At 42.4% G+C, this 14,986-nt stretch overlaps 2 protein-coding genes across 2 annotated transcripts in view; both read right to left on the bottom strand.

Moving 5' to 3' along the window:
• Positions 1-4,622, bottom strand: part of LOC133504311 (sodium- and chloride-dependent GABA transporter 2-like) — a 20,812-nt gene extending 16,190 nt beyond the window's left edge. The window contains exon 1 of the mRNA XM_061826427.1: positions 4,585-4,622. The gene's annotated coding sequence lies outside the window, so the exon portion shown is untranslated. The remainder of the gene's footprint in view (positions 1-4,584) is intronic.
• Positions 3,208-14,986, bottom strand: part of LOC133504924 (sodium- and chloride-dependent GABA transporter 2-like) — a 12,541-nt gene continuing 762 nt past the window's right edge. Inside the window, exons 2-13 of the mRNA XM_061827668.1 lie at positions 14,657-14,797; positions 12,491-12,566; positions 12,273-12,405; positions 12,056-12,190; positions 11,867-11,970; positions 10,372-10,496; positions 8,145-8,257; positions 7,557-7,694; positions 7,311-7,413; positions 5,983-6,083; positions 4,585-4,755; positions 3,208-3,781 (exon numbers count right to left, since the gene is read on the bottom strand). Of these exons, the coding sequence (XP_061683652.1) occupies positions 3,683-3,781; positions 4,585-4,755; positions 5,983-6,083; positions 7,311-7,413; positions 7,557-7,694; positions 8,145-8,257; positions 10,372-10,496; positions 11,867-11,970; positions 12,056-12,190; positions 12,273-12,405; positions 12,491-12,566; positions 14,657-14,797 (1,439 nt within the window). The 3' untranslated portion in view covers positions 3,208-3,682. The remainder of the gene's footprint in view (positions 3,782-4,584; positions 4,756-5,982; positions 6,084-7,310; positions 7,414-7,556; positions 7,695-8,144; positions 8,258-10,371; positions 10,497-11,866; positions 11,971-12,055; positions 12,191-12,272; positions 12,406-12,490; positions 12,567-14,656; positions 14,798-14,986) is intronic.

The following is a 14,986-nucleotide window of genomic DNA, read 5'->3' as shown; positions in this document are numbered from 1 at the left end:
GTCTCTTGAATCTCTCTCTTACGTCATAAATAAAATGATGAAAGAACAAATTATTTTCCAGTTTAATTTGCGAACCAATTGTTCCAACTCTTGGAGTGGTAGGTCATTCAGATACACACCTACGGACAATTTAGTGAATGAACTTACCATGCAGGTTTTTTGTGAATGTGGGAGGGAAACGGAGTTCTCAAAGAAAACCCACACATGCACGAAGAAAAGATGCACACAGGAAAATTTGAACTCTGAGGGGGGTCTGCGAAGCACTCCACCATATAGATACAAAATACTTGTGTGCACGCTTTAGTAATTGGTTGTTATTCACATCAAATTGTATAATTAAAGGTAAATTAAAGCAAAGCAAATTTATTTGTATCGCGCATTTCATACACAAGCAAGCTCAATGCGCTTTACATGATTAAATGCATTCAAATACACAAGTAAAAACATTTGAAAAGGTACAATTAAAAGAAATATCATAAAGATTTGAGAACAGGAGTTATATGCTCTGACCGCTTTGTCCGCTTTGTTTGGTCACGACCTGAGCTGCAGCATCCTGAACGAACTGTAACTGTTGAATGCTCTTTTAGGGGAGCCCAGTCAGAAGACCCTTACAATAGTCAAGTCTACTTGATATCAAAGCATGGACGAGCTTCTCCTGCTCTGCTTGACACATGCGAGCCTTTACTCTAGAAGGCAGTTTTAGTCATTGATTTGATATGACTGTTGAAGGTCAGGTTGGAATCTATCAGAACACGAAGGTTCCGAACTTGTGCTTTGTTTAGCTTTATTATTGTTACTAGTTAGCATTATTCAGATTTCTATCTTGTTCATGCATTGTTTATCTGCAGTGGCATAAAATAACGATTAACATTGTGGGGTGGGAATAAAAAAAAATACAGGATGCTACTTCACAGGCAATGACTTTGCAAACAGTCGATTGTTTTGTAGAACAAATTCAGTTTGTTTGACTAAATAAACTGCTTAAAGCAAAAATATTTGGCATCGCTTGACTCAATGCTCCATGAGCAACACTGGAATCTTCCAGAATGACTTCATAAACAGCTTATAGGAAAAGTGGTTGCCATCACTTGAGAATCAGAATCAGCTTTACTGGCCAAGTGTGTAAAAACACGTGGAATTTTTCCCTGACAGGCGGTGCTGCCCTCGTACGACATTCAGAACAAAGGAACAAGAACAAAGAAGAAGAGATATTTCTGTTGATAAGAACTATTCCTTATAAGAATCATAGATGTGCAAGATGTAAAATCTTCTTTGAGAACCGGTAAGAGATAAGTGTGTCAATGTCCCACATTGTGTTGAGCTTGAGGGCCTTTACCCATTCGCGGTTCCCATTATAGACCAGTGCAATGACAGTTGTGCAAAGGGAGCTGTATAAAGTGACGAATCGTGTGATAGTCTTATAGTCAATAGTGGGTAGAGTGGTGCCAACAATTCATTCAGCGATTTTGATGGTCCGTTGTAGTCGGAATTTGTCCTTTTTTGTCGTGGCCCCAAACCAGACTATGATGGAGGTACACAGTACTGATGAGATGACCGCTGTATAGAACTGTCTCAGCGGCTCTTGTGACAGGCTGTGCTTCCTCAGAAGCCGCAAGACGTACATCCTCTGCTTTTGGCTTTTTTTGAAGATGGAGTTGATGTTCGTCTCACACTTCAGGTTCTCTGAGATTGTAATTTCCAAGAACATGAAGGTCTCCATGGTTGACACAAGCGTCAGGGGCAAGGATGCCTCCTGAAGTCCGCAATCATCTCTACAGTCTTTAAAGTGTTCAATGCCAGGTTGTGTTGACAACAACCAAGCTCCAGGCTCGCCACTTCCTGTAGATACGCAGACTCGTCGCTGTCTTTGATGAGGCCGGTGACCGTGATGTCATCAATGAACTTCAGGAGTTTGACAGTCAGATGCCACGAGGTGCAGTCTTGTGTTTACACCGAGAAGAGCAGAGAGGAACGAACAGAACCCAGTGCTGATAGTGCTCGTGGACGAGGTGGTGTCCCCCGGCTTCACCTGCTGTGTCCTGCCCATCACGAAGTTGTAGTTCCACTGGGAGATGGCAGGGGAAATGCTGAGCTGGAGTTTGGAGGAGTGGATTTCAGGGATGAGGGTGTTAAACGCAGAGCTGGAGTCCACAAACAGGATCCCCGCATAGGCACCCTTCGCCGTCAAGATGTTCAAGTATCCCATGTTGACGGCATCATCCGCAGACCTGTTAGCTTGATAGGCAAACTGCAGTGGGTCCAGCTGGGAACCTGTGTCGCTCTTGAGGTGGTCTTGAGTGGATCCTTTTCATCATGGAGACGCCACAGCTAACGGCAATTATCAATTGTTCACAGTCAGTTCTTCTAAATTAGCAAACCTGACTGAGCTATTTAATAAGAGGACAAAGGAGGAATGCAGATTTTTTTTTCGAAGGATGGCAACATTTTTATGTCGGATTAATCTCTTACTTTGTTGCCGCAGAAGAGCAGAAGGAAAACTTAGTGCCTGCTTATCCAATGCATCATTGTCGGAAAGATGTCTGAGAGAGAAGTCATCACGTCCCCAACACCGACAAATTGCAGACAGAGCAGAGCGACTTAATTATTTCCACCTGCTACATTTTCCTCGCGCTCCAAACTTTGTAGCTCATCGATATTGCTAAAATATCGTTTTTTTTCCCCAGCTATCAGCCATCAGTTTATACGTACAATTAAAACATATTGGAAAGTAATGTTTAAAACATGGCGGTTTTCTGTAATGCTCTCGAGTTTATGCATGGACTGATACCTCCAATGTGTAGAAGAAGACTTTACTTTCAGTGCCTGTCAAAGAAGACGAATCTACCTCATGCGTGTCAAAGAGTTTTCTTCGAGCACTCCGGTTTCCTCCCACATCTCAGAAACATGCATAAATTGGGGACTCCAAATTGCCCTTAGGTCTGATTGTAAGTGCGACTTGTTTGTCTATGTGCCCTGCACTTGGCTGGCAAACAGTTCAAGGTGTACCCTGCCTCCTGCCCGATGACAGCTGGGATTGGCTCCAGCACTCCCGTGACCCTAGTGCGGATAAGCGGCTCAGAAAATGGATGGATGTAAGATAAAATAACTACTGTCTGTGTGTTTTGTCCAAAAAAGTTGTTTTAATGTGGTATCTAAAGCAAGACTGTCCAGTGTAGTTTAGTAAAAAAAAAAAAAACAATAGTCTCCTTTAAATCCTGGAAATATTATTTTATTAACGTGAAGAACAGGCCACCATCTTGATCTGAATTGTCATTGTAGTGTTTAGAACATGAATTTTTCCGACATTGAATTTAAATACCCCACCAGTTTTTTTTTTTTTTAACAGTAAATGATAACTGTAAGTGACAAACAGTCTTAAGCAAATGTAATTTGCCTCTCATTTAGAAATTGTCTGAAATCTTTCAAATTGCACAGAAAAATGTACTAAAAACCTGTGAAAAAAAAAATTAATGTGGTATTGAAAGCAAAACTGTCCATTGTACTGTAGGTACAAAAAAACAATAGTTTCTAATTCATGTAAATATATTTTATTAATGTGAAGAACACAGGCCACCATCTTGATCTGAATTGTCATTGGTGTGTTTACAACATGAATTTTTCCGACATTGAATTTAAATGCCCCACCAGTGGCGTTATATGCAATTTCTTTGGAACGTTAGAATCATACACGAGCCTCCTCAGTGGTCTGTGCCAGCATCGTCTCTCTCCTTTGGGTCTCCGAGCGGTCAGGTGGCTCGGGCCAGCACAGCCGATGGAGACGCTAACAAAACAAAACCGGTGTATTAAAATGTCAAAATTTGATCAAAAGCCATGAAGGAAATTATTTGCTTTTTGGTTGGTCGAAAACATTCCTTCTTTCAGTGTATTGGCACTTGTGGACATGGTGGGCTGAAATATGTGCCACCGGGAACTGAAACAGTCATTTGTGTTCTTACAATACGCTGTCCTTTCCCATGTTCTGATTACGCATTCCATAAATTTTAAGGGAAGGTGGTATAATGGTTCAGACTGTTTGGAAAACTTGACTTTTCAGAGGCCCAATGGCAAAAACAAAGGAGCTCATGGGCCTAAAAGGAGTGTGTGAGTCTGTGCGCTGTACTGTATCTCTGATTTGCTATTCCTGTAAGGACCTAATTTTACAGAATGAATCTGAAATGATAATACTAAATGTGAAAGTTTGTAATTTTGAATATTCATTGTGTACCACTTTTGTGTTTATTAGACAAATTATACTACTGTATTTAGCAGAGATGCAGCTGGCCCATTCCTAACATGGTATTGAGGTTGAGCAGGAGGCCAATCACCTGCTCCCCTTAAAAAAAGACAGATTACAAAAAAACAATATCGCAGCCTAAAGTGCCTCATGGGATTGAGAGGTCTAATTTACTATTTTAGCCGAGACGGGGGACATGAATGAACTCAAGTTATCAGTTTTATGATGTAGAAATTTAGACTTTCACACACACAAATACAAACATCTATAAATTCTACTTCAAGCATAAAAGATTCAAATTGAATTCCTGGTGGCACATGCAGTATTCCAGCCGATAAGGCTCGGCTCACCTGACTGAGGGTTCCGGTGGCGGTGCTTAGCTTGTACAATGCCCAGCCCGGTATCTGCAGGATGGAGGAGAGGGCCATCATCCAGCCCACCACGTGGGCCCAAGTGGGGTACACGTAAATTCGGTTGTATGTCAGTGGCTTGTACTCAACTAGAGAATATATAAAAGAACCCTGAAAAAAGGGAAAATACCATTTACAGTATGTATACTACAGTCATACCTAAATTTTGTCTTTAGTTAAGATGGAAATTCAATCTTGGAAAGGGAAAAAAATGGCGCTGGATTCCACTGAATGTAAACATCCTGTCCTGTGTCTTGGTTTGTGTGGCGCGATAGAGCTGCTCTCCTATTGGCTATCACGTAGCATCTTCCTGGCATCACATGCCTTCATTTGCTTGGAGGGACGTCAATCTTTACCCATGATGAACTTCCTGTATCTTCGTCACTGAAGCCATTGTCATACACCAGCGCACACTTGTACTGTACAACTTCACAAATTTATTCATCTTTCTTCTAGATGGGCCCCAAGACATTGATGGCCAGTGCCAGTGAGAAGAAGACGCAATTTGTTTTGTCCATCAAAACAAAGCAAAAAACATTCGAGAAATGTGGAAAAAGGCATGCAGTTGACTGACATCGCCAAAGCAATATGCAACCGCCATATTTTTTGATTTGCTGAAGAAGGAAGGTGGCGAGGGAACTTCGGAACAGGGCCCACTGAGCCACACCAAGTGTTTAGGGCATCGTGTGAGTGGTTTGAAAAATTGAAGAGGACTGAAATTCACTTCATTGTTCAACATGACGAGGCAACGAATGCAAACCACAAGGCGGCATTCATGATTGCTCAACGCCAAAGGTAAATTAATACATTTTGAATATTCTTGACATAATGTACACTTTGTATCACACCTTGGTACAATTTAGTCTTCAATTTAATACATGTTTTTGGGAATTGGGAGGAAAACAGAGGGCTTGGATATAACACAGGCATGGGGAGAACATGTAAATTCCACACAGGAGGGACCAGGGTTTTGTGTTTCAAACAACTTGTAAACCTTGATTTCCTGGTCTACCAATTGCAGTGTTGTATACGCCGGAGTTTGACGACCAACATGGAAAAATTACAAAAAAAAAAAAAACTTTGTATGGATAATTTCATTTAAAAAAAAATGTGATTCAACTTTTCAACTGCCATGCAGATACCATTTCAAGGCAAGAAAGTATTTTAAGTGTAGGTCTCTTTCACAGTGGCCACAGTTTTCTTTTTGTTGTTCTACTCTTTTGTATTAAAATGAAATTATTTTTCCATTTATAAATATAAAAATAATTGTAAATAATTCAAATGTACCTTGTGAAATTTCTGATGAGCGAAACCTCAAGAATGAGAATTCCCACTCACCATTGAAACGAAAGGTGTTAGGAAGAGCCAGCAGATTTTGAAGAACGGGTTGACACGGTCGCCAGTCATGTCCTTGATGACGCCACACAGTCGCTCTGCTCCTTCAATTTTGTTCAACAGCGCATAAAAATGAGCCCATATTGGAATGACTACAACTTCCAATGAGGCTGAGACATTGTGTTAACCATCATCAAAAACAGAATTCAATGACTTTCAATACTTTTCAACCAAAATACAATTGAATACATCCATCCATCTTTTACCACTTTGTCACCGGGGCAGTAGCTCCAGCAGGGATACCCAGACTTCCCTTGCCCCAGCCACTTCATCCAGGTCTTCTGGGGATCCTGAGGCATTCCCAGGCCAGCCAAGAGACGGAGTCTCTCCAGCGTGCCCTGGGTTGTCCCTGGGGTCTCTTTCCAGTGGGATGTGCCTAGGTAGGCATCTGGGAGGAATCCGAATCAGATGCTCCCCCATTTGGTTCCTCTCAATGCGGAAGCGCAGCGGCTCAACACTGAGCCCTTCCCGGGTTACCGAGCTTCTCACCCTTTTGTTAAGAGAAGCCTGGAGGCCACCTTAAGGAGGAAACTCATTTCACATCTCATGCTGCACCGATCCGCCTTTCGATCTCCAGCTCCATTCTTCTCTCACTCGTGAACAAGACCCTAAGACACTTGAACTCCTCCACTTGGGGCGGGATCCCATCGCTGACCTGGAGAGGCCAGGCCACCCTTTTCTGACTGAGGATCATGGTCTCAGATTTGGAGGTGGCGATTTTCATCCCAGCCGCTCCAGTGAGAGTTGGAGATCACGGCTTGATGAAGCCTACATGAACCACATCATCTGCAAAAGCAGAGAGGCAATATTGAGGCCACCAACCCGGACCCCGTCGAGGCATCAGCTTCCTCAGGAGTCCCACTGGCCAAAAAGGTCCGACAGGACTCCTTCTTCAGCTTGACGGCATACCTCAGTGTTGGTGTCCACCAATGTGTTCTGGAGTTGCCGCCACGACAGGCACCGACCACCTTACGCCCACAGCTCCGGTCATCCGCCCCAGCAGTGGAGGTGCGGAACATAGTCCACTCGGACTCAATGTGTTGGTACATAGGCACAAACAACTGTCACGACCTGTCCCCCCACCCAAAGGCGTTTGTGGCTACCCTCTCATTCAGTGGGGTGAACCCAAACGTACGGCATTTGATAGTAGTGTATTCAACTGGCTGTAGATTGAAAAGAATTTTCAAGGCGTTGTATTCTGTTTTTGGCTACAAATCTCTTCATCTTCACAATGAAGCAAAACAAAATAAAGACATGACACACCAACCTACCAAATATCCAGCCTACTGCCAAGCTTTCAAATATGCAGACAAAGAGGACACAGACTCCACTGCCTGCGTAGTAGTCAAGAATCTGGAAGATGTACATCCCTCCCTGACGAAGACATGGAGAATTACAGTATTTGTATTCACGAGCCACGATATGAGACAAAACAGTGCAATGTCAATACATCTGACCCATGAAGTTTTTTTTTTGACAGCACAAACAGATTTATGTCAACTCAAAAGTATCTCAACCTCAGTAATCATGATGAGCTGAAAGAAGAAAGCTGTGAGGCAGAAGAGCAGAAGGAAAATTTCCCGCCTCCCCGCCCGACGCATCACTGTGGGAAAGATGTCCGAGACAGACGTCATCACCTCCTCCACGCTAACAAACTGCACACAGAGCAGAACCACTGAGGACCTTTGTTTTGGAAAAAAGTAGTGCTTTCCGACCATTTTGTGGCATATTGGTGCAGAGGCTCAACGGTGCTATGTTGAAGTCAGTTAAGGAGTTTCATTTTACCGAATGTTCTGCATGACCACCATCTTGTTCCATCTCTCGACGTATCTGAACTTTTTTTAGGGGGTGGAGACGGTGGTCAGTTACATCCATCCATTCACTGAGGCGCCTATCCTCACAAGGTTTGTGTGAATGGTGTAGTCTATTCCATTATCTTTGGGCAAGAGTACAGGAAAGAGGATGAGTGAACACCTACAATCACACCTAAGGGCAATTTAGAGTCTCCAATTAACTGATTTTCACTAATCCGACCATGGCTCTGTCCTGAGCCACGCAAATGGTGGGGGAACACGATCCCACGGCACCCCAACGATCTCTCTTACTTGTGTGTCCAGGCCCAGGAGGATGATCATGATGAAGAAGCAGACAGCCCAGAATTGAGGCAGCGGCATCATGGCCACCGCCTGAGGGTACGCGATGAATGCCAAGCCTGGACCTGGAAACAAAATTTAAAATACAGCTTCAACATGTAACGTCCAAATGACCTGAAGTGGATCAAAGTCCACAAAAACCAAGGTCGGACTGTCATCTTGTCGCACTGTGATGTCATTCCACCACTTCAAATGTTATTCATTATATTGATGCAAATGAAGTAGCAAACAACACTCATCACTGTGGAATAAGAACTGGTATTTTACACCTTTTAATTTTTTTCCAAGCATTTCTCCAAATAGTGGACATGTGCATTTATTAATGCTTGGAATACCCTAAAGACGCTGTAAAGTGAATTTGGTAATTCAAGAATATATATGTATTACACGTTTGAAGATAAATCCTGAAAATGTGTGCAAACAAGCGAGAGATGGTGTGGCCAGGTTTTTGATGACTTTGAAGGTTGCAGCTTAGTACTGTAATTTCTTGTGTATAATGCGCAAAATTTTCCCAAAATATTTTCAAAAAGTCAACAGAGCGCATTATATTTAGGTGTAGATTAAAAACCAAAAAGAAACTCACATTGGATGGTCGTGTACAGGTACATCGGGTGGTAAAAAAGGTATACATTTCCATTTTAATGTGATATTCAATGTCTTACGTTGCACAGTTCTATGTATTACGGTAATGTACGCCGCCAACCTGAGATTCCTGACCTGCTTGTGGAAGTTTGCCATTTTACAATCGTTAGCTTAACATTTGTTGCCACTGCACCAAACATCAGAAATGGCTGCCCTTGAGTTTGCTTTCACTTTACCGAAGACTACGAGGGCTGGTTATGGAACCGCTTTAAAACAAAAGTCATAGTGAGAGCTGCCGAAGAAGTGGGAATCCTTGAAGCAGTGCGGCAGTTCAAAGTGGCTGAATCGAATGTGAGTTTGGAGAGGAAGACGACCAACCCAGTAAGCTTAACGTTCTTGATACTGCTGCTCTCCCTGACTGACCTCCTTGCTCACGGCATTGGAACGAATAAAGACCTTCTTTTTACTGCCTTCCTGCTTACTGAGTCGTGCATTTGGGTCCACACTAGAGTTCTGAGTATGACAATCATCCACGTTTGAAGAAAACGTATGCAAAGTCCGAGAACAATCTTGTCGGCTACTCAGTTTTGCACCACTTAAATTTTCTGGATTTCCAAGTGTGGCTCAAATAGAGTCCAATGATGAATTCGAGCTATAAGTACAGTAATCCCTCTCCCACTCTCTAAAATCTAGCTCCCCTCGTATGTATCGATCATTAACCGGCACAATTGGAAAATCAGCCCACTGCACACGAGGTCGAAAGCCCTTTGGCTCCACACAAGGCTCTTCGCACCATATACAACAAATATGCATATCGAGAGAAAATGGAGTGGTTGACACGACCTGGAGTGGAACACACACAAGACCTTAGAGAGGATCTTGGAGCGTCATAAACATCCTTTGTCACAGCTGCCGCTCATCCTGACTAGCTGTCCACCCAACTGCCAGAGACCTTCGAGTTCTTGGAAATCACATTCTCTCAGGATCTGGTCTGGGAGCCCAACATTAAATCCATCCTCAAAAAGCAGATGATGTACTTCTTGCGGCTGGTGAGGAACCACGGCCTGCCACGAGGAGTCTTGAGGGAGTTCTACTTTTGTTTGGCAGCCATTGAATCAATTCTGTATTCATCCATCACAGTCTGGTTTAGTGCTGCTGTAAAGTAGGACAAAATCCACCTATAACCCTTAAGAGAATTATTGGTACCTTCTACCCACTCTTGAGGACTTGCACAGCACAAGAGCCAAGATAAGACATAGTGCCAGTCTTAGTGTTAGTCTCGGCCTTTCACCGAGAACGTGTTTGCCCTGCATGACCCTGATAGGGATATAAAGCCCCTGACAACTTTGCTCCTAATATCAGAGGGCCATAAACCAATGCACCATGACAAGGTAATGAGTTGGGCATCTAACAATTTAATGTCTGAACGATAAATTGTATGAACTGAGATATCTTTACTTTGAATCCGTTTTTGCAAGCTGTCTATTTCAGGCAAGCGTTTGTCTTCAGTGGGTGACATCCATTGTTGCTCTTTAGGGGGTGGCATTTTTTTCTCTTCTTTGTAATAATCTCAGATTAGAGAGTATATCAAGTTTACCTGACTCAGCCACTTGTGAGATTGGAACACCTTGCTCGTGAGCCATGAATCCCAGCACCGAGAAGACGGCAAAGCCAGCGACCACACTGGTACAACTGTTCAGCAAACACAGCAACAAGCAGTCCCTGCAACACACAAACAAGTGTGAGACAAGAACTACCCTGTCTAAGAGAAGTTGTACAATTCGATCTTCCTCTATGTGTGCCGTATGAATGTTTTCTGGGGAAAATATTGAGGGAAAACGTAAGATTAGATACCTTTGAGTCAGCCTGTTTTGTCAAAAAAAATACATTACTGTAATGCTTCTATGCAACTGGTCAGCCACAAAGAAAAGTGTGTACAGATTGATTCCTGGCTATAATCGTCTAATAGTCCCTGGTCAGCCCCCCCCCCCCCCCCCGCCTCCATTTCATCAGAAATGGCTGTCAGACCTGAACAATAGTTTAGAAAGGTGATCTCACCACATGTTTGTGTTTGTGAAGTACTAAAGGCTTTTCGTCTGGTCGACAGGGTCGGAGTGAGGGCAGACTTCGATGTGGTTAGTGAAGTATGCCGTATATGGATCGCTATAGGCCTGGGAAACTTTTGTCATCGTGATCATATATGATGAATATTCGTCATCTCGCATACAACATAAGACGTGCCCTTTTCCATTATTCCCTATGTTTAATGTCGTATTTTGCCAGTGAAATTTAAACATGTTGAGACATTGCTTTATGGGATGCAGCACCTCCTCACAACATCGCAAAGAAACAATCGACAAAGTTTTTATCGGCATCCTGCTTGCCGGAAGGAAGAGCGAAAGGTTGTACAAGAGCTCACAGGGACGCCTTACGGCTTGGCTGCAAAAACAATCCTCACCGACAACATCACCATCATGACAAGTGTGCTTTTTAGAATTTTGTTTTATGTAACAGCACAACAGAGACTGATGCCTTCTTATTTATGAAGTTTTTCGAAAATGTTGGCACTCACACAACACACTATATTAATATATACATCCACATAGATAAACAAAAATATCCATCGTGACCTACACAACAAAAGCTGGAGGTCCGGTGCTCCTCTCTGTATGAGGGATTTAGTACCAATCCAAACAAATTCTAAGAACCGTGATTTGCAGATGTGAAGATTCTAATCAACAGCGATAATATATATTTTAGATTGTGTTTTTTTTTTTTTTAATTCTTTTTTCTTGTAATTTGCAGGGACATACAACTGAGCTGCTTAATTACCGAGAGGTGTTTTCGGATTCTAAATGAGGTTACCAAAATATTGGGAACAACGTTCAGCATGATGCAGGGCTGTTCTCTAGAGCACATTGCAAATTATAAATATAAAAATTCTAAAACCTATACAAAATATCTATTCATTTAAAAATACAAAATATTTATTGGATCCCACTGGCTAGTCCAAGTTCACCTCGTATTGTGGCAGTTGAGTATGGAACAAACTTGAAATGTGTGTACATTTAATGCAAAGTGAGTATTCGAACTTGTAACAGTTGTTGCGCTGGTTGTTGTAACTTCCCAGTACAGTCAAGGTACCCGCACCGAGGCTGTACGAGAAGAAGATTTGTGAGCAGGCCTCCATCCAAACCTGTTTAAAAAGACACTGCCTTTGAGTGTGTTTTCCCGCCAGTACAGTGCATGTACAGGTACTGTATAAGGTAACGCAGTCCTACTTGAGGGTCTTTCAGTCGCGAAACCTCGGGCAGAAGGTAGAACTCCACTCCTTGTCCGGCTCCCGGAAGAGTGACTCCTCGGATCAGAAGGATGAGTAGCATCACATAAGGGAAAGTGGCAGTGAAGTACACCACCTGCCCAGGAGGAGGGTCACAGTACTGTCAGTGTATTTACATTTCATATATATAAATATTTTGTCCAGTTTGATTACTTCACCTTTCCAGTTGATTTGACCCCTTTCCATATGCTGAAGTAACAAACGACCCACATAGCCAGGAGGCACAAAAGCAACTCCCACCTGATGCTGCCGATCTCCTCAATACCACCTGAGATTTTTAACACTCGACGTCTGGACAAGGTTAAAAAAAAAAAAGAAATTTTATACACCATAATATGTTTTTAAAAATGTGATTTTAACGTAATATTGTCCTTACTCCCAGAACTCAATTGCAGCTGCGGTTCCTTTGCTGTGGTTGGTGTGATTCGTTATTGTAACATCGACACAATTTGCTAAAAGAATCACAAATAAGGAATGAGGAACATTGAAGTTACAGTACCGAATTTTCCGGACTATAAGCTACTCCATTTTCCTCGCGCTCTGAAACTTGTGGTATGTTTCAACGTTGCGAAAATAGTTTTTTTTTCCCCCGCTATCAGCCATCATTTCAAACGTACAATTAAAACGCATTCAAACGTAATGTTTAAAACAAGGCCGTTCCCTGTAATGCACTCGAGTTTGGGCTTGCGCAGATGCCTCCAATGTGTAGAAGAAGACTTTAGTTTCACCGCGCGTCAAAGAAGACGAAGCTACCTCAAGCGTCTCAAAGAAGTTTGCGCTAGTTTTTGGTGGTCTCGAAGCATAACGCAGCACGACACAAAAACACAAAATATTTTTTTTCATGTAAGTCATTTAAAATCGGTAATTTAAAGCATTGACCTCACATTTCTGAGGACCGGGGTTCAAATCGTAGCCTGCTTGTGTGGAGTTTGCATGTTCTCCTGGGTGTGGCTTATTACCCAGTGCTCTGCGGTCCGGAAAATGTGGTATATAAGTTTGCATTGTATTACACACAGTCAAGGTCACTGAGAGTAGAAGATGCATAGACGTATACATATATACAGTGAAGAAAATAAGTGTTTGAACACCCTGGTGTATTGCAAGTTCTTCCACTTAGAAATCATGGAGGAGTCTGAATTTTTCATCATCTGCGCGTGTTCACTGTGAGAGAGATAATTAAAAAGAAAAATCCAGAAATCACAATAGATGATTTTTTTTAAATGATTTATTTGTGTGATAACAGCTGCAAATATGTATTTGAACACCTGAGAAAACCAATGTTAATATTTTGGTATGGTCCCCTTTGTTTGCAATTCCAGAGGTCAAACGTTTCCTGTAGTCGTTCACCAGGTTTGCACACACTGCAGAAGGGATTTTGGCCCACTCCTCCATACTGATCTTTTCTAGATCAGACAAGTTTCTGGGCTGTTGCTGAGAAACAGAGTTTCAGCTCCCTCCAAAGATTTTCTATTGGGTTTAGGTCTGGAGAATGGCTCTGCCTCGCCAGAACCTTGATACGCTTCTTACGAAGCCACTCCTTGGTTAACCTGTCTGTGTACTTCGGGTCATTGTCATGTTGAAAGACCCAACCACGACCCATCTTCAATGCTCTGACTGAGGGGAAAGAGGTTGTTCCTCAAAATCTCACAATACAAACCATGACGTTTTAGTGTATTACCAACAGTCACACTGGAAACGGTGGTCCCAGCTTTTTTCAGGTCTTTGACCAAGTCCCGTCGTGTAGTCCTGGGCTGATTCTTCACCTTTCAAAGGATCATTGAGACCCCTCGAGCTGATATCTTGAATGGGGCTCCACTCCAACTGAGATTGACTGTCATGTTTAGCTTCTTCCATTTTCTAAGGATGGCAATTTCTCCATAGCCCTTTCCAGCCATGTAGAGTTGTGCAATTTTGCCTCTGGTTTCTTTGGACAGCTCTTTGGTCTTGGCCATGTTACAAGTTTGAGTCTCGCTGATTGTATGGGGTGGACAGGTGTCTTTATGCACAGTTTTTTTACACAGGTGCATCTGATTCAGGAAAATACATGGAGTGAAGGTGGACTTTCAAAACCGGACTAACAGGTCTTTGACGGACAGAATTCTAGCTGATAGACAGGTCTTCAAACATTTGATTGCAGCTGTATCACACATAAATCATTCAAAAAATAATACATTGTGACTTCTGGATTTTTCTTTTTAGATTATCTCTTTCACAGTGGACATGCACATGTGATGAACATTTCCGACCCCTCCATGATTTCTAAGTGGGAGAACTTGCAATATAGCAGGGTGTTCAAATACTTATTTTCTTCACTGTATGTTTTATTGAGGAGTGTACTCTCTTTTCTTGCCAGCAAATTCAACATTAACGGCTATATTGAGTTACTTTAAGGGGATCGTTCATTTCCAAAAACGTCTAGACCAAAATGTCATTAAAGAGTCATCCCCATGAAAATACACAATACAATTTTTACAAAAAATTGCGGGGTGAGGATTCTTTGCCCAAAAAAAGAACATTCCCACCGACGTTTGCGAGACCTCACCTGTGTTCCAGTAGTTGTTGCAGGTGCTCCAGGGCAGGGTGGGGTAGAAGGAGAACACCAGGTAGAAGACAGCCCAGGACAAAATAATGATGTAGGTCAAGCAACTGTACACCTGTATTAGCTGCCCACCATAGCCGATACCTGACACACAAGGTTGAAGGTTCAAGAAATCTCTTGAGAATGTAACGATGTTATGTAACTACATATTAGAATGTCGATTTCATGCTGGCTTCCCGATACTGTTTCCTTGCACGTGATGCACAGCATCACAGTACAACAATAACAATGAATACCTAATTTTGATGTATAAACATTAATTGAACAGATAAT

Source organism: Syngnathoides biaculeatus, chromosome 8, assembly GCF_019802595.1.
Source record: "Syngnathoides biaculeatus isolate LvHL_M chromosome 8, ASM1980259v1, whole genome shotgun sequence".
NCBI lineage: Eukaryota > Metazoa > Chordata > Actinopteri > Syngnathiformes > Syngnathidae > Syngnathoides > Syngnathoides biaculeatus.
The sequence above is the reverse complement of the archived record's forward strand: the minus strand, read 5'-3'. Positions and strand labels throughout refer to the sequence as shown.